The 24,685-nt window shown below is 42.1% G+C and overlaps 2 protein-coding genes across 2 annotated transcripts; one reads left to right on the top strand and one right to left on the bottom strand.

Moving 5' to 3' along the window:
• Positions 1–945: 945 nt before the first annotated feature.
• Positions 946–19,999, top strand: LOC117848580 (myosin-17). The gene is made up of 48 exons (XM_034730036.2): positions 946–1,550; positions 2,646–2,774; positions 3,366–3,509; positions 3,616–3,761; positions 3,867–4,023; positions 4,179–4,237; positions 4,419–4,578; positions 4,651–4,800; positions 4,877–5,013; positions 5,176–5,322; positions 5,406–5,507; positions 5,594–5,651; positions 5,742–5,843; positions 7,000–7,037; positions 7,680–7,806; positions 7,887–8,054; positions 9,060–9,191; positions 9,279–9,388; positions 9,649–9,709; positions 10,208–10,385; positions 10,474–10,679; positions 10,797–10,916; positions 11,007–11,105; positions 11,184–11,372; positions 11,608–11,747; positions 12,739–12,906; positions 13,200–13,367; positions 13,503–13,670; positions 14,122–14,289; positions 14,426–14,593; positions 14,667–14,834; positions 14,926–15,093; positions 15,205–15,372; positions 15,497–15,661; positions 16,311–16,469; positions 16,571–16,780; positions 16,895–17,015; positions 17,091–17,183; positions 17,290–17,361; positions 17,786–18,130; positions 18,213–18,353; positions 18,436–18,506; positions 18,600–18,699; positions 19,129–19,185; positions 19,301–19,357; positions 19,444–19,524; positions 19,613–19,695; positions 19,770–19,999. The coding sequence occupies exons 1-48, from the start codon at positions 1,548–1,550 to the stop codon at positions 19,885–19,887; spliced, it is 6,279 nt and encodes a 2,092-aa protein (XP_034585927.1). The 5' UTR covers positions 946–1,547; the 3' UTR covers positions 19,888–19,999.
• A 121-nt stretch (positions 20,000–20,120) lies between these two features.
• LOC117848581 (protein phosphatase 2C 50) lies at positions 20,121–23,082 on the bottom strand. The gene is made up of 4 exons (XM_034730037.2): positions 22,317–23,082; positions 21,875–22,213; positions 21,704–21,809; positions 20,121–20,795 (listed from the first exon to the last, which is right to left on the bottom strand). The coding sequence occupies exons 1-4, from the start codon at positions 22,674–22,676 to the stop codon at positions 20,455–20,457; spliced, it is 1,146 nt and encodes a 381-aa protein (XP_034585928.1). The 5' UTR covers positions 22,677–23,082; the 3' UTR covers positions 20,121–20,454.
• Positions 23,083–24,685: the final 1,603 nt, after the last annotated feature.

Genomic DNA, 24,685 nt, shown 5'->3' with positions numbered 1-24,685 from the left:
CACCGAGCTTGAGATGTGCGCGGGGGACGAGGTTCACGGGGCGAACCAAGACCGTGCTCATCGGGGAGAGGAAGAGGGGAGGGAGAGGGAGAGAAGATAAAGGGTCCTAACACGTGGGTCCCACTACCATGTGTCGTCCACGTCAGCGAAACCACCTAATGGCAAAATATGAATGATTTTAATGGTTGAATGGCCAAAGATTCCTAGTTTTGCAGTTTGATAGTCAAAACCAAACCGAAGCGATACTTCCTTAGAATTACCATCAAGATTTACTTTAATGTTGCAGCGAAGTAATAAGACGACGGTGCAACAACTAGCTAACAATTGATTTCGTAGGTTAACCTCGACATCATGACGACACTGTTACGTAAATCAACACTGTGTATTTGTAATGTGTTTGGTGATGGCCATGGGAGGAAGGTGAAATATTTAATTACTAACGATATGGTCCGATGCATACCATACAGGCCGCGTCAGTTTAGGATGGGCTTCGCTGCCACATTTGGGCCGATGCTCTTGGACTGCGCGGCCCAGTATACTCTAATTTTTAGCAGGAACGAGTAGTGATTTATCTCAGAATGCCTAGGCCCCATTTTTTTGTTTACGATTCCTGGACGATTCCTGCGGAAAAAATCGAGCAACTGATCCCAAATGCACCGCTTCCATGAAAATCGATTCCCCCTCTCTCTCTCTCAAAAAAAATGAAAATCGATTCCCTGGGCATTCGCAAAACAATCTACTCCCTAGGTCATCCGTCCCAAAAATTAAATCATTTTAGAAAGAAAATAAACTTACATCTCCCTATTTATTAGTGCTAATTAACTGTCACGTACTTATATACACATTTAAATGTGATAACAATGAATTGTTTTTTTAACAAATTTTGAATAACAGAATATTTTTTCGGGATGGAGGAATTATCTAATATAAATAATTTTATCCAAGAGGATTTTGAATGATACAGTACTAGTGAAAAAGTACGCGGTGGCATATTTCGGAATTCCTTTCCCACACGCTGGGACCGTGAGACGCCAACGGTCGCACCGGCACCAACACTCCGGCTGCCTGCAGTCCGTCACCATTCCGCTGCTCCCCCATTCCCGTTGCGTTTGCCAGCCACGTCTCCCTCCCCCTCCTCCCCCACGTCTTTCGGCGAATGCCACGGCGGTGGTGCCTCCCGCCGCCCCGAATCGCGCGCTCGTGGCCCGAGCGATCAGCCCCTCTACCACCTCCACCCCCACTCCAGCGCCAAAAATAGGTGAGATAGGGGGGAATGAGGCCTATGGTGTCTGGTTCGAGCTCCTGTCCCCCTCCTCCTTCCTCCCTTCCAACCCGCTCGCTCCGCTGCTGGCATCGCGCGCCTCCGCACGCTGGCACGCACGCGCTCGAGACGGACCGCACCGGGTGCCCCGGCTGTTCCCGCGCGGCGGCGAGGCGATCGGCGAGCGGTCCGAGGGAGGGAGACAACGCCGCCTCCCAGTCTCCGGCCGCCGCCGACCCCGATTCGACGTCACCTGCAACGGCCGTAGCGTTCGATCGCGTGGCTCATGGTAAGTGTTTGGATGCTCGTGCTTGGTTCTCCCGTTTTCGTTGGAAGCTCCGTTGTTGTTGGCGGTGTCGTGCGCGCGCCCCCTCCTGCAGTTTTACCGAGTCACTGTAGGCTGTCAGACCGGGTTAAGGTAAGGGCATTGTGGGTATCGCTTGGGTACTTGTGTGGCGAGCGCGAGGTGAACCCAGTGGATTCTGGTTCCTTGGTGGTAGGGCGACAAGTTCGGTTTTGGAGGATTTGGTGTACAAGTGGCCCAGTTGGTTGAGACTTCAGAGTTCCCCAGTACACTTGATCGTTAGCCTCATTTGATGTCTAGGCTAGTGTTTGACCGATGGGTGAGTGGTCAGACTAACAGTAAGCAGAGCCACATGCTACAAATGTACAATGCATTTTCAATTAAAACCCAGCCCACGTGACTCCCGCTGGTGGGTCCAATTTGACAAGATGAATCCATATTTCTAGTTATTGTAACAGTTTGACCAACTTAAGTGTATGCCAAAATGAGTATAAACTGAATTTAGTTTGGTGATGAAATTAACGGTATACTAGTAGTTCATAGTCTCATGTAACTGCCCTGAAACCAGGTTAGGTATCATCAGTCAAGATTATTGTGGGCAAGTAGGTATTTAACTGAATGCCAGACATTTTTTTTTGTTCACGACTGGTTGTGGTTTTAGCTAATCCCTACCCTATTTTATGATGTAATGTACAGAATTATCCTATTCTGTTTCCTTAAAGTATATCCTTCATGATTTTGTTCTGACTTTACGCCCTTTTTTTGAAAGGCTGACTTTGTGCTTTTTGCCCCAATATGATTCTGTATCATTTGGCCTTTTTCTGCACGGCAGCCTTTTCTTGTCATTGACATAGCATCCATAGGTTCAGCCATCTTCAGCAATGATACATGTATCATGCTATATGCCACTCAATACAATATAGGTCCTAAAACCTTGTGGTGTTCTGTCCTTTGGTACTAATTCTATGGAACTTTATACAGATGTCTACTTTCATTTTGTTTATCAAGATGGACTTTACATGTTAAAAAAAACATGGACTTTCCAGACACGCTGGAGGTTTTGACTTGTTTTGTCTGCAGGCTGCAACATTAAAAATTGTTGTAGGCTCCCATATATGGCTGGAGGACAAAGATTTAGCTTGGATTGATGGCGAGGTTGCCAGAATAGAAGGTCGAAATGCCCATGTCCACGCTACCAATGGAAAGACGGTACGTGAGTCTTATGTTGCTTGTTAATCTTACATGGTTTGGTGGTGAATCAATTTGTGTGTAATAAGACATTCGATTTGGGCCTCCTATGACTGTCTTCTCTCCTTTTTTTATTCAAAAAAAGCTAAGTAATTGTGTTTTTTTTTTGCGAGGAAGCTAAGTAATTGTTGATGTCAAATGATTAAACTTTTCATTCATAATTGCATCAATAGCATCACAGATGGTGACACTGTATTATGATCTGAAATGGTGTTCTATGCAGCGTAGACGGAAGACGCGGACCTTGTGATTTAATTCTGTTATTTACTCATGGAGATCAATGTCAAAACCCAGTCTATACATGATTTGGATCTTAAGGAAAATAAAAAATGTGCGTATCGTTTACTAAATTTAAGAGTTAATTTCACAAAACTACAATTATAGTGCCTCTTTAGAGAATGGAATAATTAGAAGGGGATATTCGCATTTTGCTATGAGCTGCATCGGGGCATGCAAACTTGCCCCCGTTTATTTAGACTCGAGAGGTTTATCCAAATTCATATGTTATCTGTTTGTACAACCTGTGCCATTTCTTCTATTCCATGAAACCAGGTTATTGTGAGCATACCAGACATTCATCCAAAGGACACGGAAGTGCCAACTAATGGCATTGATGACATGACACGGCTATCATACTTGCATGAACCTGGTGTTCTAAATAATCTCGCTATTCGATATGCAAAAAATATAATTTATGTGAGTATTTGTTCACTCAATCTTATTATCACTTGAAAATGATCAAAGCAAAATGAAGTTTGTTTCGCCTTTTGTTTCCTTCTAACTTTCCTTTTTTGAGTTCCAGACCTATACTGGCAACATTCTGATTGCAATTAATCCATTCCAAAGGCTGCCCCATCTTTCTGAACCCCATACTATGGAGAAGTACAAAGGTGCAAATTTTGGTGAGCTAGACCCTCATGTATTTGCAATCGCTGATGTTTCTTACAGGTGAATGCCTACAGTAACAGTGGTAAATGATTTCTTAGAATGAAGTACAATGTGGCAGTAATATTGATGGAGCCTTCTGTGACATTTTTTTGAATAAGGAAACAGGCAGATGATGAATGAGGGAAAGAGCAACTCCATTTTGGTGAGCGGTGAAAGTGGTGCTGGTAAAACTGAAACTACAAAGATGCTTATGAGATATCTTGCTTTTTTGGGTGGACGATCTAGAACAGGAGGGAGGACAGTTGAACAACAAGTTTTAGAAGTAAGTTAGGAATCATACTTTTCTTACATGACTTCTTGTTGTTAGAAACAGTGTCCAATTCCAAAAGGCAGTGGAGGCTTTTAAGTAATGTGCCATATGTAGTTTCACACTTTCACTTGAAACTGATCTGATATCTAGTTACGCTTTGCATGCAGTCTAATCCAGTCCTTGAAGCCTTTGGCAATGCAAAGACTGTTCGTAACAACAACTCAAGGTGATCTTTTTACACTACTTTGAGTCTTGGAAGACAACCGTTTGAAAGTTATTGTGTATAGCATATTAAAATCTTTAAGTATGGAATAGAACTGAATCTTCATATTTGAAGATATTAAAAAAATTTCCTCACACACTTCTTTCTTTCTTTCTTTCTTTCTTTATTTGATGGCATGATGAAGTCGATTCGGCAAATTTGTTGAAATCCAATTTGACAAGAGTGGGAAGATATCAGGTGCTGCCATTAGAACATACTTGCTTGAAAGATCTCGTGTTTGCCAAATCAATAGTCCAGAGAGAAACTACCATTGCTTTTACTTCCTATGTGCAGCACCATCAGAGGTACTTTGCTAGCTCAATTGATTGACTGGTTGTGTATCCGATTCTTGGCTGATGAATATACCCTGCTGGCAGGATATCAAAAGGTATAAGCTGGCTGACCCATCATCGTTTCACTATCTCAATCAATCCACGTGCATTAAACTTGACGAAATTAGTGATGCTAAGGAGTATCTTGCAACACGAAGTGCGATGAATACAGTTGGTATTACTGAGCAGGAGCAGGTTTCAGACATGAATTTCTCAACCCTTTCTATGATGTGGATGTGTAACCTGTTTTAAGCAACACATAATATTGCAGGAGGCCACATTCCGGGTAGTTGCTGCTGTGCTCCACCTTGGGAATATCAGTTTTGTGAAAGGGAGAGAGGTAGATTCATCTTTATTAAAGGATGAGAAAGCTAGGTTCCATCTTAATGCAGCAGCAGAGCTCTTGATGTATGCCTAATATTTCCTTCATCTTTCTATAATTTTCTATAAATTCTGTTTATTTCTTGTAAAATACAGAACAGGAAAGGGGGTACAATAAGGACTCAATCCGTAATATGCATGTACATTCACATTTATAACCTATGATGCATTGTGGCATTCTGATTACAGGTGTGATGGCGGGAATCTGGAGAATGTGCTGATAAAGAGGAAAATAAATACACCAGAAGGAGTTATAACCACAACAGTTGATCCTAATTCTGCTACTGTTAGCAGGGATGGCTTAGCAAAGCAGATATATTCTCGATTATTTGACTGGTAGTGAATACGACTGTGTACTTCATTCCTAAATCATGTACACAATGCACCCTTGTAAGCGTGTGTGCTTGTACCATGCACAGGCTTGTAAACAGACTAAATGCATCCATAGGACAAGATACATCCTCTGACCGATTGATTGGAGTACTTGATATCTATGGTTTTGAAAGTTTTAAGACTAATAGGTAAATTATTAACTTAAGTATGATTTCAATTTACAATTGAAGACCATTCATGGATGTCTCCTGTCTTTATCATAATATGGAATTAGCTTTGAGCAATTATGCATCAATTTCACCAACGAAAAACTCCAACAGCATTTTAATCAGGTACTTGTGGAACAAATGTTTGGATGTTCACAATATTATACTTCTCTTTGCTTCTATGGGTTGGTAAAAGAGTTAGTATTTTCTTGGCAGAATGTCTTTAAAATGGAGCAGGAAGAGTATAACAGGGAGCAGATCGACTGGAGCTACATAGAATTTGTTGACAACCAAGATGTTCTGGACTTGATTGAGAAGGTGTGTTGTTATTTTTTTAGTTTTAATTTAAGCAGCTTATCCTTGCATCTTCCAGTCCTATAACGGTCATTATCACCATGACATTACTTGGTTTTGATATGGTATGTTGAGTTGGGTAGGGGATAAGGTTAGATGAAGGTGTCTCAACTGTGATTCCAGCCAAGCAGGAGGCTCTGACCTGCCTATTAGATGTACCTTTAAGGTCTAATCCTTGCTTAAAATTATAGCTAACTAACTGAATCCTATGTTTTAACTTGAGGCAAAACATCTAATTGAGGAGATATCTGCTTATCCCTATGTCGCTGGAGTTGTGGGCACTGTGGAGAATGTGGTGGTGCTGTTGCACTGCTGTGGACCACCTGAACTTATGAAAATAGGCCTTCCCTCAAATGCATCCAAAACAGTTTTAAGAAAAAAATATCATCAGTCACTACTCCAGTATTGTTTGACCTATGGATGAGCTATTTTGCTGTTTGCGAATACAGTGCTGATATCTGCCTCTCCTTTTCTCATAAAACATCCACGAAGTGCAATGTAAAAAAAACAGTGAGTAGGCTGTTATTTTTATCCCTTGTAGTCGTGACCTTTATTGACTTGACTTGACGAGGGGGAGGGCTGGTGGGCTGTGGCCACAACCCCCTGGCACTCCCTTCCGCGGCAGCGTGGCCGTGCTGCTGGTGGTGCCGCTGTGCAGGCAGAGGCAGGGACGGGGGCGAGCTCGGCGATGAGGACAAGGATGAGAGAGTGAGAAAATGAGAGACGCAGGCCATCTTTTGCAATTTGTTGCCACGCTGGCAAAATGTGCTTACGTGGACGCTCGTGGACGTCCACAACCACTCTTTAATAGATTGTGGACTTAGATGACCGCTTTTTTAGTTCATGGACTTAGATGGAACTTCAGGAAAAGCTTATGGACCCATAGTAAAATTTACTCAGGCTCTTTTATCGGGGTCAGCTGACCCAGATAAAATCCTACAAATCCTTAACAAAACAACGTTAATCTCTAAGCTGACCCCACTGCGTTAATGGAGCTGACCCCAGCGTCCATGTCAGCTGGCTTCGCCCCTGTTGGCAGTGCTAGGGGCTAATGTAAACGTGTATTATCGTTATATTTTTACCTAAACCCTTTCATGTTTTCTTCCCTCTTTATTTTCAGAAACCTGGTGGCATTATTGCACTTCTTGATGAAGCTTGGTGAGTCTGAACTTCTTGTATTGCATTTAATATAAAAGGTAGTTCTAAGGTCAGTCTCAGTGCACAGTTTCATGGCACATTTACCAAGGCTGGGAACTAGATAACTGTGACTGCTGGATTTCATGGTGATGAAACTCCCTCTCCTCTCCTCTCATAATGATCTTGCCATGTCAGCAAAATTGCTGATGTGGCATGTTATTTAATGGTCATGAAACTTTTGATGAAACCTCCACTGTGTTGTGGACACCTTCTTCGGGAAAAAGTTCCAGCGCAGGAAGAAGGCGTCACAACAGGAAGTAGTTGAGATTTAGTTTAGAGATAGAATTGGAAATTAGTTTGGTTTTATTTTAGAGATAGAGTTGGAGTCGGTTTGGATCTGTTTTGGCCAGCTCATTATATGAGAGCTAAGGCCTTCGTAGGGAGAAGGCAAGCAGAGATTAATCTTAAACTCAGAGCCTCCTAGGGAGGGCGAGTAGATTTATCTGGCTGCTAACAAAGTTTATACTCAATAAACTAGCCACATCACACTGAGACTGGTCTAAATGGTTCCTTTCATTCTATAAAGAGCACTGTTCATTTCTATTTCCGAATCAATTCTTCTAATGGAGATTCTTTTGTTTTTGGTTTATTTTTGTGCACCAGTATGTTTCCTAAATGCACACATGAATCATTTTCTCAGAAGCTGTATGAGAAATTCAGGAATAACAAAAGATTTAGCAAACCAAAGCTTTCTCGCACTGCATTTACCATACAACATTATGCGGGAGAAGTAAGCATTCTTCATGATATAGCTTTCTTTTCAGTACATTTTGTTGAGTACATTCGTTTTAATTTCATGTTTTTTCCCAGGTAACTTATCAGTCTGACCATTTCCTGGACAAAAACAGAGACTATGTAGTTGTAGAACATCAAGAGTTACTTAATGCTTCCAAATGTTCATTTGTGTCAGGGTTATTCCCATCAGTACTAGAGGAGAACACAAAAGCATCAAAGTCTTCCATTGCTACTCGCTTCAAGGTATGATTCTCCTACTTGACTTATTATGCCTTCAAATCCTTTCCAAAGTTGGTTGGAGAAAAATTATTTACAGAAGTCCCATTTTTTCACCTGAAGTTTGGCTTTGGTTCTCTTTCGAGAATTAAATTTCTCAGAGATCCATTTGGCCCCAACTCTAGAATTTAGGGTACATACTTCAGATTTTGTTCTATTGATGATGGTTCTTTTGGTGTTTGCTTTTACCAAAATGTGTTTACGAGGTTAATATCCTTCTGCATATTTAAGACAACAAACTTTCTGTACAACACAACAGTAGAATAAAAGAATTATGACTGTCTTGTACATATCTTGTTTTCGGGTTTATGTCCAGATATAGAGTTTAAAAACATCATCATTTGATTTTCCAATTAAACAAACAAACAAGATAAGACAAGAAAAAGTTTGCACATAATGAAAATACAATCCCGCAGCCCATTAGTAGTTGCCTTGTCATGGTCAGATTAGTCCCATGTGGAAACTTTTCATGTGTTACTGTGTTAGAAAGGGAGGCGGGTTGATGGAGGGAGATATTGGGTAGGTGAGGGCCAATCCTTTGTGTTCAGACATAGCACCTCTGAATTAGTAGTTGCCTTGTCATGGTCAGATTAGTCCCATGTGGAAACTTTTCATGTGTTACTGTGTTAGAAAGGGAGGCGGGTTGATGGAGGGAGATATTGGGTAGGTGAGGGCCAATCCTTTGTGTTCAGACATAGCACCTCCGAATTACCTTTTTACACCAAGTGAACACAAAGGTGTAAGAGGTGACATGCAGATTTTGGATGTAAGAGCTTCATAGGTGAGCTGAGCTATAGGCAGATTTTGGATGTGGGGCGTTACATAAATGTTACTATATTTGAAATGGCATATCTAGAAAATAAATGCATATTACTTGATAGAGAAAGGGAAGAGAATATATATAAGTTTGTGTTCACCATCGAGCTATGTTTCATGTAAACTTCATATCTGGTACTTCCATGTAACTCTCAGTGGCAACTCCAAGAACTGATGGAGGCGTTGAGTTCTACGGAGCCTCATTACATTAGATGTATTAAGCCCAATAACAATCTTAAGCCTACTACTTTTGAGAACATCAATGTACTGCAGCAACTTCGGTGTTCAGTAAGCAACAGATCACTCTTCATGGCAAAGTTTCCATAGAAACTCAGCCATTGTTTACTCTACTCTAATTGTTTGTTGGCATTTCAGGGTGTTCTTGAAGCTATTAGAATCAGCTGTGCTGGATATCCTACAAGAAAAATATTTCATGATTTTCTCTGTCGGTTTCGCATTCTTGCTCCTGAAGTTTTCATGGAAAGGTGAGCACTCAGTTTTGTTACTAACCTTGGAAAGCCAATGTTGTTCTCGAGTTTGTGCTTTAGTAAAAAATCTGCTACTTGCAGTTCTGATCTCACAGGCTTGATGTGTGTGTGTATATATAGAGCACATGGGCCACATAGGCCTAGAGTATATGGGCCTAGATATACTTAACAAGTTGATAACAAAAATATTTTTTTCGTGATCTACTAATATTGCCAGTTCTGTCCTGCTTTTATAACTCTTCTCTTATATCTGATAGAAACAATGAAAAGGTGACCTGCCAAAAGATTTTGGACAAAATAGGTCTCCAGGGTTATCAGGTGAAGAAAACTATAACTAATCCTCCTTTTATGTGTGTTATATGCTTATTGCATTCTTTTCATCTCTAAATAATCCAAAACAAGTCACTAAAGTAAAAACACAATGCTTGTTCTTGTCGAGTAACTACAGCCTATGAAGTGGTAAATAATAAAGATGTGAACAAAATGATTCATGCGAATGGCATTAGTCCATATTTTTTTATGATTGTTCTCCCCCCCCCCCCCTTCCCCCCCCCAAAAAAAAAACTGATTTATACCATCAAAAAATTTTGGTTCACACTACTGAAAATTCAGCTGCTAACTTTTAACTACTCCATCAGTTGCTTTTAGTCTTTTGTTGATTTTCATTTTTTTTGCCAACAATCACAATATGGAATACGTAACTTCCCCTCGTGGTGTGTTCTTTTATAAATTGCATGGCAGAAATGCCTGCTTGTAGCATATAAAGAGATAACAAAATTTTCTCACGATATTTTAAATTATCGGTGTCCATGACAGATTGGAAGAACAAAGGTTTTCCTGAGAGCTGGTCAGATGGCTGAATTAGATGCTAGAAGAACTGAAGTGCGGAATAAAGCAGCTAGAGTTGTTCAGAGTAGATTTCGCACTCATGTTGCTCGTGAGCAATTCCTTGTACTACGCAAGACATCACTATCTTTTCAATCTTTTGTTAGAGGTAAGGTGTTGTTAATTGGTATTTGCAAGTGGAAACAATGCTTATAGCTCAGGTTGCATCATATCTGAGAGTACCTTATCGATTGCAGTAATATTGGCTTGTAAGTTACGTGTTTTCCTGAGAAAACAAGCTGCAGCGTTGCATCTACAGAAAAGTTACCGCTGCTATCTTGCTTGGAACTCTTATTCTAAGCTACGCTCTTCAGCCATTACGTTGCAGACAGGACTAAGGGCGTTTGGTGCTTATAAAGAATACATTGTCAGAAAACAAAATAAAGCCACTATTTGTATCCAGGTAAACCACAGATTCATTCTTTTATTTTATCTAAATGGAAGGCTGGTTACAAATCTCAACTTTCATATCTTACATGTTTCATCTCTGAACTGTCGCTCTGAGAATGGTTGCTTGCAGGCTCAGTGGCGATGCCATAGAGATTATTCGAACTATTGTAAAATGAAGAGATCAGTGTTAATTTATCAGTGTGCATGGAGAAGACGGGTTGCTAGAGGAGAACTCCGAAAGCTCAAAATGGTACTGAAGCAATTGGGTCTTTGTTTTAATCATGTTGATTCTATATTTCACTTATACACCCTTTTATTTTTTTTTTGGTACATTTTGTAGGCTGCAAGGGACACAGAAGCCCTGAAGGTGGAGAAGGAGAAACTTGAGGAGCATGTTGAAGAGCTGACTAGCCGTTTGGGCTTGGAAAAGAAACTTAGGGTAGATGCTGCTCTTGAATTAAGATAACGTGGGATGAATTAACTGGTGAATTTATGCTTATACAGTATCACTTTTCAGATTGATCTAGAGAAGAACAAAGCAGGAGAAATTTCCAAACTACAGGCTGCTCTTCGTGAGATGGAGCAGCGGGTGGAAGAAGCCACAAAGATACAGGAAAGAGAATTAGGCAAAAGGGCCATTGAAGAAGCTTTAACTCAAGAAAGAGAAAAGATCACTTCATTGACTAACGAAGTGGAGGAGCTGAAGGTACTCTTTTCCTAAATCAACATAGTAATTATCCAAACTGTGTAGATATTTGCAAGGATTTAAGCATTGCAATAGTTATTCTAATAAACAAAACACAGTTACAGCATCTGTTTCATGTTAAACAGTAAAAGAACAGCTGATTACAAAACATATCCCATATTTGATTAGAGTCTGATGGTAGCAGTAATTTATTTATCTGTAGCATGATATTTTTTTAATGGATGGCTGTTGACAGGTACTACTACAAAGAGAACAAGAAGAAAACAGTGCAACTAAGAGTGCACTTGTTATTGCTCGGGAAGAAAATGATGCACTGACTACAAAAATTGTGTCCGCGGACGAAAACATTGAGCAGCTTAGAGATGCTGTAAAAAGGTTAGTAGCTCAGTGACTTTAGACCTTAATTTCTGTAAGGAGCCAATACTAAAAACTAGTATTACTTTCAGGATAGCACCACATAATTTCTAAGCCTTTCACTACAACAGAACATATCCCTTAACACTGCTACTTTTATGCACAGCTCTGACAGACACAGAAACCTCTACGAGCACATGTATCAGACATGGATGCTGATGCAGTCACGCATACTTAAATGCTGACAGTGTATGCTGCCAGGATCTGATTTAGCATTGCTAAACCACATTATGATACTAAGATAACAGTTGGACACTCTAGATCTGTTGGTTCATTGAATTGTCTGTTTGACACTAGTAACTGCAGTTTCAGACTAGCAGTACTGCAGTAGAACATACCAAATTATCCAAGCTCTTTGGCTATGTTGATTCAGATTAGAAGTAAATGTATGTATGGTTTCCAGGTGAAAAATATTAATATGAAGCAAATAAGAATATAAGATCGCACTAACTGAATCTCAAAAGTGAAATAAAGTACTCAAGAGTGAAACAAAGTACTAGCAAGGAAATCAAATACACTCTGGTAAACTAATTTGTCTGCTTCAGGAAACTGTGTGAATGCATGCCATTGTCCTGGTTATCATTGTGATAGAGCAAGATCAGGCAGATCTCAATACTAATTTTTTTCTTTGCTGAGGTCATAATATCCCATTTTGTCAAAGCCTAATGGATCTAAAGAATGCCAATGTATATGATGCTTTACTTCCCATTACTCACTGAAGCTCAAGATGCAGATGAAGATGTAATAGAGAATTAAAGATTAAGGATTGTTTTTTTTTTTGTTAACTTGCAAAGGCCCACTAATACAACCAACTCAAACCTTTATTTTAGTTCCATTTGTCGTACTGTAAAGCTCGCTGGTACTTTACCATATACTTAACCATAATCAAGTAAATCGAGTCCCATCCTTACTATTTTGGAAGTACAGAAATCTTCCTGTCTGTTGAATGCAGATTTGAAAAGAATGTGACAGAACTGGAGTCTTCATTGATGATGGAAAAGGAGCAAAACACGACAACTAGAAGGGAACTAAGTGAAGCGCACCAGAGGGATGAAGAACTACTGAGACAAATCTCAGATGCCAAAGAAAAATCCACAGAGCTTCAGACTGCTGTGCAAAGGTCATTTTATTTAGTAAAAAAAACATAAGATTTGTCCTAAACCTCATATAACCAATAAAAACAACATCAAAGCCTTTCAGTCTCAAGCAAGTTGGGGTAGGTAAAGTTGAAACCCAACAGGAACTACTTATCAATTCAGGCACATTAGCTGTTTTCCAAGCAGTCCTACACCTCATATAACCCTTCCAAAATTTTTCAGTAATATTATCTGTGTGATTCTTGGCAACCACATAGAAAAGTAGGACTATTTGGTTGACTTAAACTTCATTATCTTTTCTTCTTCGTGGACACAGGCTGCAAGAAAGCTTAATTGAGGGAGAGGCTACTTTACTTACAGAAAGACAAGAAAGTGAAGCGACCAAACAATCACTCAATGAAGCTCATGTAAAAATTGAGGAACTTCTCAATAAAATTGAAGTAGCTGAACAAGACATTAGTAACTTCCAAGACAACATCCAAAGGTAATTGCATTTTCCTTTCCGTGATTTGATTCGTGCTTGACTTCAGTTATAAGCTCCTTCCAAATTTTGTTAACTATTATTATACTATAATAATCTTGAATCAACAATGCTGAATTTTCTTTTCAATTAACATAGACTTGAAGAAACTGTGACAACATTGGAGACTTCATTGTTAGCTGAAAAACAACAAAGTACTGCAACCTTTTCACAATTAACTGAAGCACAACAGGGTATTGAAGTACTGCAGAAGAAATTTGCAGATGCCCGTAGGACAAATGATCTGCTTCAAGATTCTTTGAAAAGGTTGGTTTCTTATGTTACATTCTTTGAAAAGGACAAATGGTGCTATGAATTCTTTTTCTTTTGTTTGAAAGGAATATGAATAATTGACGTTCTAGTTGTTCATATACTCAAATTGCATAAAAAACATGCAAGCATGAATGGTGAAACAAGAAAATTAATAAGCATGTTTTAGCAAGGTGCTTAAGATCTCGATGCGAGTCGTAGTTACATGAAACAACAAAGGGAGTTCCACAGCTGCATTATCAATACCTCTTTCGAAATATTTGAAAGTAAAGGATTAAAAAGTATATTATATGTCATAGCAATGATGTGTCGTATAGAGGATTGATCATAGGTGCAGGTGATGTTGTGTACGTTTTGGACGTCTTTAGCAATGCTGCTTCTGCCTTTCTATTCCAGTCCTCAATATAACGAGCTGGCAGCGTTAAGAATTCTCACTCACTGAATACAGGTGTGAGGAAAATGCAACCACAAGGGATGCCCTGTATGTAGCAGAAAGGCAAGAGCATGATCAAACCAAGCAAGCACTTTTGAAAGCTCAGGAAAGAAATTGGGAATTGCTAAGGAAAGTTGATGATAGTGAAAAAACTATAAACAAGATGCTGGAGAACGCTCAAAGGTTCTTATCTTGTCACTAGTTGTAGAGCTGAGCTTTCTTTACTCAAGCATAATGCAATATGTGCAACTTAAGAGAGCTAATCCTGTACTTCAACTTTATGAGCTAACACATACTTCCTCTTCCTTAATGATTTTAGACTTGAGAAACATGCAACGGCAAGGGAATCTTTGCTGCTTAAGACAAAACAAAATCTCGACTGTACAGTAAAAGCGCTAACTGAAGCTCAAGGGAGAAACCGAGACTTGATGACAAGTTTCGAGGATTCAGCTAAAAAAATCAATATGCTTGAGGATTCAGTTAACAGGTTAGATTCCTTTTGTTACAAGCATTTCTGATCTGCCTGTTTCTTGAGGATTTTCTTTTCTTTTTGCACATAGACTAGAAGAACGCACAGCAGAGAAAGACTCTTTGTTGGAAGTAGAAAGACAAGAAAACAAAACGACTAAAGAAGAAATAGACAACGCCCAGAAAAAGATCAATGAATTAGTACACGAGTCACAACAGTCCCAAGAAACCAGAAAACAATTGGAAGATACCATCAAGAGGTCTGATGCTTTCTCTTGAGTATGTGTCCCAACTTCTTGCTCAGTATCATCATTACACTGTGATAGTGACCTTTCACTGTGATTTTTAAAGGTCTGAAGCGGATGCTACTTCCAGAGATGCACTTTTGTTATCAGAGAAACAAGCACATGAGACGACCAAGAAAGTTCTGACTGAAACTCAGTGTAGAAATGAAGAATTAATCAAGAAAATTCAGGATTATGATAAAAATACTCTTCAGCTTCAGCTAACTGTTGAGAGGTCCATAATCGTTCCTTATTGTCTGCTTAACAACCTCTAGGGGCATAAATTCTATCAGAAGATTATCTGTTTTAACTTTTGAATCAACTCCATATTTCTACCTGAGACTAGGCTTCAGGAAAACGCATCTGCTACAGAGGTTTTACTGTTGAGAGAACGAGAACAAAACAGTGCAACCATGAAGGCACAAGCTGAAAGTCAAGAAAGAATTTTGCAGTTACTAAAGAAGCTTGAGGACGTTGACAAAAAAATTGGTCTTCTTCAAGGCAGCATACAAAGGTACTTTATACATCTATTGCTTTTATTAAGCTGTGCTTGGCTCTGGGATTGCTTACATATAGTTAGTGAGTGTGCTTACGTAAATGTAGATGTACTTGACATAATAACTGGTGATCAATTTCAGGCTTGGTGATAATACAGCGAAAGACACTTTGCTGATATCTGAGAGACATGAGAAGGATGCACCGAAGAAAGCACTCACTGAGAGTGAATACAAAAATGAAGAGGTAATGATGAAAGCAGAAGAAGCCAACAAAAAAGCTGAGCATCTTCAAAACACTATAAATTCGTATGTACCTTCAATAAAGCTTTATGTATATTATATTACAAGTACGCTCCTATAGTTCTCCCTTGTCAGCATGTGCCCCCCCCCCCCCCCCCCCCCTCCAAAAAAAAATTCATTGTTTTTTTTTTGGAATTTCTTCCCATGTTTCAAGATCAGTGGTACAAGGCATGTGGTTCCATACTAAAAACCAGACTTTTTTATCCTCACATGCTGTTAATATAGCACCTAGATGTCTTTCTATACTAAATGTAGTATGACATATTGTCAGGATCATACACTCTTATGTCCCACTACCTTTTTTGCATAACACTAAAATGAATCAAGATCACATGTTCTGGAAAGATATATATGCAGAGAGAGCGAGACATTGATGGCAGATATGTGCCACATGCATGCAGATTATCTTTCAGTGTTGCAAGCCTATCAAAGTTGAAAGAATGATAACAGCAGAAAATAAACATAGAAGTGCATTTGTGAGTATCTGAGATAGATTAAGACTTTTCATCAACTAGGGATATGCGGCATGCATCACACAAAACCTAGGTTTTATTCATTTCCTCATTTGTATGCTTAACTCTAATAGTTCTTCATGTTTTCCATTATTACTAATCTGCATTGTGAAGTTGCAACTGTTGTTTTTATCCCAAAACAGGGTTAAGGAGGATATGACAGCTTCTTTGGAAGCTGAAAGACAAGAAAATGAAGCAATCAGGAGGTCCCTTGTTGAAGCTCAGGAGAGAAATGAGGTGTTATTTAAGAAAGTTAGGGATAGCGAATACAGGGCCCACCAGCTTCAAGATACTGTGCAGAAGTTGGTATCTTAATTTACTTTTCTCTAATTGTCAACTACTGCGCCATCAAATTACTGATCATTATATCATCCTTTTGGTGACTAATGTCTTTACGAATTAGGCTTCAAGTAGATGCCATATCAAGATTGTCTAACTTTGTAATGGAGAAACAAGAAGGCAATGGTATAAAAAGCGCACGTACTGAGGCTCATGGAAGAAATGATGATCTAATAAGGAGAAATGAAGACCTCCTAAAAAGAAATGATGACTTGGTAAAAAAGATTGAAAATTCTGGTGTACTTGTTTCTCAGCTTCGTGAGAACTTAGAAAGGTAGCTTACCGACAAAATAACTTTCTGTAGCGGCAATTCATTTCATTTGGCTACATTTTTGCTTGTCTTTCTGTGACCAATTTTTCATTGTTTCCTGTCCTTCCACGAATACAGTTTAGAAGGAAAAGCTGCCGACTTAGAGGCTGAAAATCAAGTACTTCGTCAACAAGCAATTGCAACTCCTCCATCTACAGCCAAGTCTCAAGCTGCATGCCCTAAAATCAGTATGATCCATGTAATATATCTTCAGTAGAGCTCAATTGAATTGCTGATGATATTCTAATCTGAATTGGTAGATGCATTTCAACAGAGATGTCAAGAAGATGGTCATATTTCAAATGGCAACGTAGCATATGCTGAAATGAAGTCCTCAGTTGCTCCAACAGAAACAAGAGCCTCAATGGTTTGTATGGTTGCATGCCATTCTTTTCTAAAACACGGCTGCATGTCATTCTGATTTATGATATAAATTTATTGAGTCCTTGCATATTTTATTGTTAAAAATGCAGGGTAGTTCCCCTGATTTGACTAACCACAAGGATTATGAAAATGGGCAAAAGTTATTTAACGAAGTATATCAGGTGTGTGTTTGCTATTCTCTACTTGCTAAATCTATCATAAACCCTCAGCATTGAATGGTAGCTTTGCTTATTTTTGGTAGCCTTCTCAGCACCAGCAACCCTTGAATCATCAGCAGTTATTGCTGAAATACATTACCCAGTATCTTGGATTCTCTAGCAGCAAACCGATTGCTGCTCCTCTTATATACTACTCTCTTCTTCATTGGAGATCTTTTGAAGAAGCAAAGACAGGTGTCTTTGACAGTATTATACAAGTTGTAAACTCAGCAACTGAGGTTTTTAGTACTCTTGATTTCGTTTAAGCTCCTTGTGCTGCAGCAGTACTCCAGTAGCTCATAATCTGCACCTTGTAATTCTATATGATACAGCTTTATGCATCCAATTTTCCAGTACCTGTAATATTAATCGATGTTCTTACTTCAAGGCTCAACATGATACAAGAGGCTTGGCCTATTGGTTATCCAACTTGTCCACATTATCAGTTCTACTGCAACGCTCATTTAAAGTCGCCAGGGCAACAGTCTCAACTCCGAATAGACGAAGATTTTCCTGCGAGAGGATTTTTCAAGCCAATCAAACTTCAAACAGTGGGCTTGCTTATTTCAGTGCTCAATCAGTGGATGGAGCTAGTGGCTTTCACCAAATTGAGGCAAAATATCCAGCTTTGCTCTTCAAGCAGCAGCTGGTGGATCAGATTGAAAAGGTGTATGGAATGATAAGCGACAGAATGAAGAAGGAGCTAAACCCACTACTTGAGTTGTGCATACAGGTACTGCATTTCTTGACCACAGGAATCATCCACTGTCAAGATTTTGCCCATTAAAAATCTGGGGAATTTCTAAAATCTTTAGGATCCGAGAACTTCTTACTCAAATCAAGCGAAGGCCTTGCTATCTCCTGCTAGTGGTTTGGGCCAACAGGAACAACTCGTGCATTGGCTGAGCATCGTGAAAATCTTCAACAACTATCTGCACATTCTCAGAGCTAATCATGTAGGTGCTATGAACAAAATCACAAATGCACTATCCATTTGCAGTGTTAAAAAGACAATGCCATAATGTGCTTATTTCGTAGGTTCCCTCAATTTTGGTTCACAAATTGCTTACCCAGATATTTTCTATGGTCAATGTGCAATTATTTAACAGGTAAGTTCTTTTTTGGCGGTCCTATCATATTATCTTTTTAGAAGCATGAACAGTTCACTTATATCCATGTTTGGTCTCTTTATTTGAAAACAGGCTCCTCTTGCGCCGTGAGTGCTGTTCCTTTAGCAACGGGCAATACATCAAAGATGGGCTAACTCAACTAAAACATTGGTGCAATGACGTCAGTCGAGAGGTGGTTCACTTATCTATTGTTCTGTTGTAGTATGACATATCTTCAAGAGTAAATTACAGAACACGGGGTCACTGTTCTTAATGTTTAACAAACCCAATCTTTAAATGTTACACCCCAAGCTAACAAGATGGACCGTTGTCGCAATGCCATATTGATGTTGTCCTCGTCCCTCCACTTTGGCATAGGAAATGTGGAGCTATGGATGGGCTCAGTAAGTCATCCTATGTTTTTATTTCATTAAAATGGGGTTTCAAATTTTATGAAACAGTAGTGCTATACATCTGGGGTTTATGTCACGATCCAGGATATCTCAGGTTTTTAAACTTGCACCATAGAACTTGTGTTTTTTCTGTAACTTGCTCATCTTAATGTGCTGTTCTTTAAAAAGAAAATTTAAGTTCTTTAAATTTATCATTTTTATTGACTCAGTTTGCAGATTCCGCATGGGCAGCACTGAGGCATATAAGACAAGCTGTTGACTTCGTGGTTTGTATCATTTACCCTTTAAGAAGAAGCAAACCTTTGTGATTCTTGTACACAAACTGAACTGTATGAAACCTACCTTTTCTCAAATATTCACCTTGTCCCTTTCATTCATCAGGTAATTTCTCTCAAACCAATAAGGTCATGGGAAGAGATACACAATGATATTTGCCCGGTAAGTGTTGGCTTTGCCAAGAATCTTGTGCCGTTTTTGCTTAACAGTTAACACTCTATGCTGTACTCATTTAGCTATTTGTTCAGGCTCTCAGTTTGCAGCAGCTTGAGAGGATAGTCGGTATGTATTGGGACGATTTAAATGGCTCAAACGTAACTTCAGCTGAGGTAAGACGATAAGCTTTAGCCCTTTTAGTCTTGCACTGTTTTGGTTTGAAATTCTAATGACCCTTGTTTAATTCATTACTTTTCATAGTTCATATCAAGCATGAGAGCTATGTTGCGTGAGGAATCAAATAGTGTCTCCAGCTTTTCAGTTCTGCTGGATGATGATTCCAGGTCTGTTCCCTGAAAATTTACGTTTCACACGCTATTTGCTGGGCTACACTTAAATGTTTCATTTCTCTTGGCAGCATACCCTTTTCGCTTGAAGATATTGCAAAGTCGATGCCAAACATTGAGGAGACGTCAGTTAATGACCTGCTACCTTTTATCCGTGAGAACCAGAGCTTTACCTTTATATTGCAGTAGAGAATGCGTGAGTGCTCTCCTCGGACTCAAGAGAGCCTCCCAATTTGTACGAGATTGCAAGCTTGAAAATTCCTTGTTTTGGGGTTCTCATCTGATTGCTTTGTGAAGACAATAGTGTTTCCTCTGCTCGTCCTTCCCAGCCACTGTGTCGGGATACTATACAACGTAGACACCCCAACACACGGGACTGCAATACAAAACTTCACTTGATACAACCAGTTGAGTAAGAGGCCTTGAATCATAAAGGTAACAATATGTTAATTTCAGTGACCGTCTCAGCCGCTTCGCTCTTTACAAGTTCGACTATCATACAGCATTACAGGGAGTATACTAAAAGTGCCAGGGCTCAAGGTAGAAGATGACTGAAGAACATTGTAGCCACCAGAATTCAGCATGGGGGTAAACATCATTGCCCCCTAGATGGAAAATGCATCTAGCATATACATGTACAATTCTTGAGGCCCAACGGAAAAAAACTGTGGGTCAAGTCTCACGTGGACGACCAACTAGCAGTATGAACTCTTCGGACATATCAAGGTTAGCTACTCTTGATGAATCCAGCTCTTGTTATGAGTTGTTCTTGAGCTTCTTCCGAGGTTTCAAGTCAACCACAATGACAGTGATATTGTCCTCGGTCCCCTTCTTCAGTGCGAGCCTCATAAGATAATCAGCAGCGGATTGCGCAGCAGGATCAGTGGATTCATCACCCTCATCACACAATGATGTTGTAACACCATTGTTCTTGTGCCACAATTGGATTTGTCGCCGCGCAACTTTGCATGCCTCTTCATTCGACACAACGTCCCACAGCCCATCACTTGCAAGAACGAGACAGTCGTCGTCTTTCGCCCTAGGAATGACCGTAACTTCTGGTTTTGGAATGACGAACGGTTTCAAATATCGATCCCCTGCAACAAGGGTTTCCATGTCCACGTTAGCAGGTAACACAAAAATGGGACAAGTGCTATCCAACACACAGAGAATCAGCCGAACTGTTGGTTCAACTAAATTTTCAGGTGAAATTGGAGGAACAATATTGTCCAAATGTTAAACGCAATAGCGAAGCTGATTTGAGTAGGGTGAGAATGTGAACAAGTCCAACCAAGGCCCGTTGTTAACAATGGTCCAAGCTGCAGCCACTTGCATGAATCATGACATAAGGTACCTTTGTGGTGTCGATAAAAGATGGCTTTTCTACTTTGGAGAAGCAACTGCTTTTCCTAATCACATCTGCATTCTGAGTTCTAGCATAGAAATATATTTAAGTTCGTTTTATAACTTCATTGATAGCATTAGAGCCAATATCCAGGCAGTCAAATTCCATTACATAATTTCACGAGAGTATCAAGTCTAACATGCTTCCTATCTCGGATAGAGACAAGCTGTTCAACCCAAATCGATGATAAGCATTATTTTTACAACTATAGCATGGTAAATGGAAATAATGGCGGACAGAAATTTCTCATCTTACAAAATGCCCGTCACACTGGCAACAATCACCTTTAGTTCAACAGAGTCTTTCAACAAAATGGCAAGAGTAAAATTTGCCTAGGTCAATATGAAATAATACTCCATTTGATTCATCAATATGCTTGCCTACCATAAACAACAATAACAACCAGGAAGTTGTGACATCAAATTGCATGATCTTAAGATTCTACATACCGCAAAATTAATACCAACATCAACTAGTTGCTTAGAGTTGATCTTACAAAGCTTTGTAAATTCTAATGTTGCAAAACCCATAATTTCCAGCTCACTTGAATAAGGAACAGGTTATTCTACCTAAATCAAGCACATGAATGAGCATTCATACCTATTGATCGCGACATAGCAAGTATACCGGACACCCGGTAACCGTTCCATTGGATGACCTTGCCTCCCAGGGCCTCGATCCTCGCTCGCTCATCCTTTCTGTCAGGCTGAAACAGCAAGTGTCAGTCACAAGAGCCCTGGATGGATCTCAAGACTCAACAAAAGACCTCACCTTGTGATCAATGGACAACGCCACCGGCTCCTTCCCTCGGCAGAGCACAACACGTGAATCTCCACAGTTTGCGACCACAAGATGAGATGAGCACACGACCGCGACAACCGCCGTGGATCCCACGTTCTCCGCGGCAACTGGCCTGGACTCCTGGACACCACCGACGAGCCTGCTCGCCCGCCCTGACACCTCGTCATCTACCCTCTGGAAACATTTGCGGAACAGCTCGTCCCAGTGCTCCTTCATGTCCGCCTCGCCCACTTCCCCCAAATCATCGCCGAGCAGCCCCAGCTCCTGGCTCAAGAGCACCTGGAGCCTTTCCCGGCAGTAATTCGCCACCTACACAGCAACACGAAGCGGCGAATTGTCAAATCATGGGGCAGGCAAGCGTCGGGCGGCGAGCCGATCGAGTGCGTTCTTAAGAGTTCCCACGCCCGGGTACCTCGGCGCCGCCGTGGCCGTCGAAGACGCCGAACAGGTGCGCGGGCAGCCTGAGCGCGTCGGCGTCGAGGCCCAGGCCGTCGAGGTCCCGGCGGCTGGCAAGCAGGCGCACCGGCACGTCCGCAAACCGCGGCGCCGCCGCGCAGGCGTCCTCCATCTCGGCGCTGCGGCCGCGCGTGGACGCGCAGCCCCAGACCGGCGCGCAGTCCATGAGGTACACGCTCCTCTTGCCGCCCGCGGCCCCGGCCCTGCCGTCGGCCCCGCCGCCGCCGCCGGCGAGATCCAGCTTCTCGATCCCCGCGCATTCCGCCGCGGCGCACGACGCCTCGTCCTCCACGCAGATCGCCGCCGCCGCCGCCATCACAGAATCACAGCGAAAAAAAAGTACTCCTCCCCCGAACCACGCTTCCCCCCGCCCACCGCGCCGCCGAAGAACCACCAGTCACCACGAGAGATAGATAGAGCTCTACACAGTACACACCACGCCGCCCCCAAGACGCGAGCGGCCGCAGGAAGTGGCTGCGGGCTTCGGGGTAGGAGGGCGAGGAGTAAGGGTACGGCTATAGCCTCGGTGAGGTGAGGTGAGGTGGGGTGGGTGGAGAGGAGGGAGGTGGGGGTGGAATGGTGGTGTGCGCGCGCGCGTGGGGAGGGAGAGAGAGAGAAAGAGGAGGAAAGAAGCGAAGAGAAGAGAAAGGGGGAGGAGGAGGAAGCGGCGAGGTGGGAGGAGGGGATTGGCCGGGGGGCCGCGCCGTGTCGGGCAGGTCTCCCCCGTCACGCCGCTGGGGAGGGTCCGCGTGGCGCTTGATATTATTTGTCGCATCCACGCGCCCCCCTGGTTTCTGCTACCTTCACGCCACCCCGGGCACACCTGTTGCGCTCCCACTCGCCCGCATGTGGATCGCTGTGACGCGTGACCACTTCCTGCCGGTTTGCCAGTGGACTCCAGGCTACCGGTCTTCCAGAGGTCGATTTTCACGAGGAGCCTGACACTTGGAGGGGTACGGATTCCTCCCGTCTTTTCTGGTAGAGTACGTACACGGCGTACACGTATGTAGCATAATTCTTCCCGTTCAGCATTGAGGGTTTTTTTTTAAAGAATGAGAGGTTGGTGCGTTTGCAACATAGTTTTAGATATACTGTCTATGGTGGTGGTAAGCTTTTCTATGTATTTTGGGAGAATTTGTAGAGTTCTTTTGGAAGACAACTCCGTGCATTTATTGCCCTCCAAGTAAAAAAAAGCATAGGCCCTGTTTGAAAGGAGGGTGCTAAAATTTAGTTCAATTTTAGCCCTCTCAAAAAGAGTGCTAAACTTTAGCCTTTGGGGGTGTTTGGGAGGGATGCTAAAGTTTAGCACATGCTATGCCAAATGACCCTTTTACCCCTGCATAGCCGCCCCTCCAGGACACCGGCCAGCGCCGCGACGGTGGCGAGGTGATGCACGGCGTGGAGGACGCGGAGGCGACCATGTACGCGGAGGTGATGCAGCGGCTGCCCTCGGGCCGTAGTACTCGGGCGGCAGCGGCGGCGAAGGCTCCCCGCGCCCGGGGCTGGAGGATGCACGGCCATAGCCTTCCTTAAGACCCTGAACCCTCTCATACGCAGGAGCACCACCTGTTCCTCTCGTCGCACCATGGATGCTCTCGCAGTCCGCGACGCCGCTCACGGCCGCGGCTGCCGCCCTTCGCGCCAAGCTCCGCAGGGCCCAGGCCCTCGCCGACAGCCGCGCGCAGGCCGTCGCAGAAGCCGTGCGGTGGGACCACAAGCGGATCTCCGGGGTGGGGCGGAGGCCGCGGGGGCGGGCGGGGCCAGCGCTGAGGTCGCGGGGGCGGGCGGGGCCGGCCGGAGGCGGCGGCGGCGGCGGCGGTGGCGGTGGCGGCGAGGCGGAGGCGGCAGGCGAGGTGGAGGCGGCGGTTCGGGCGAAGGAGCGGGGAGAGAGAGAGAGATTGAGGGGAGGAGAGAGAGGGGAGGGGGGTAGGGGGAAAGTGGTCCGGGGGGATCACTTTTTAGTCCATTTAGTCCATTTTAGCTACCCCGAAGTGACTAAGGGATTAATGAGGACTAAAATTTAGTCCACCAGTTTTAGGCTAGTCCCAGTGCAAGGTTTCATCGCACTGTTTTCAAAGATGCCACATCATCCCATGAGGTGTATTCTCATGAATGAAACAGAGAGTCCTAGTGCATAGTTTCATTTCACGATTTCATAGGATGACCATGACATTTAATTGTGAGGCATGTGATTGGATATGGTTAGATGAAATGAAACTCTATAGCCCCCAATGCAAGTTTCATAGTCTTGGAAACAGTGTATACACAGTTTCATCCTGATGAAACTCCTTCCCTCTCTCACTTCATAACTATCATGCTATGTCA

This window comes from Setaria viridis, chromosome 3 (genome assembly GCF_005286985.2).
Source record: "Setaria viridis chromosome 3, Setaria_viridis_v4.0, whole genome shotgun sequence".
Lineage (NCBI taxonomy): Eukaryota > Viridiplantae > Streptophyta > Magnoliopsida > Poales > Poaceae > Setaria > Setaria viridis.
This window is presented reverse-complemented; position numbering and strand designations above follow the sequence as displayed.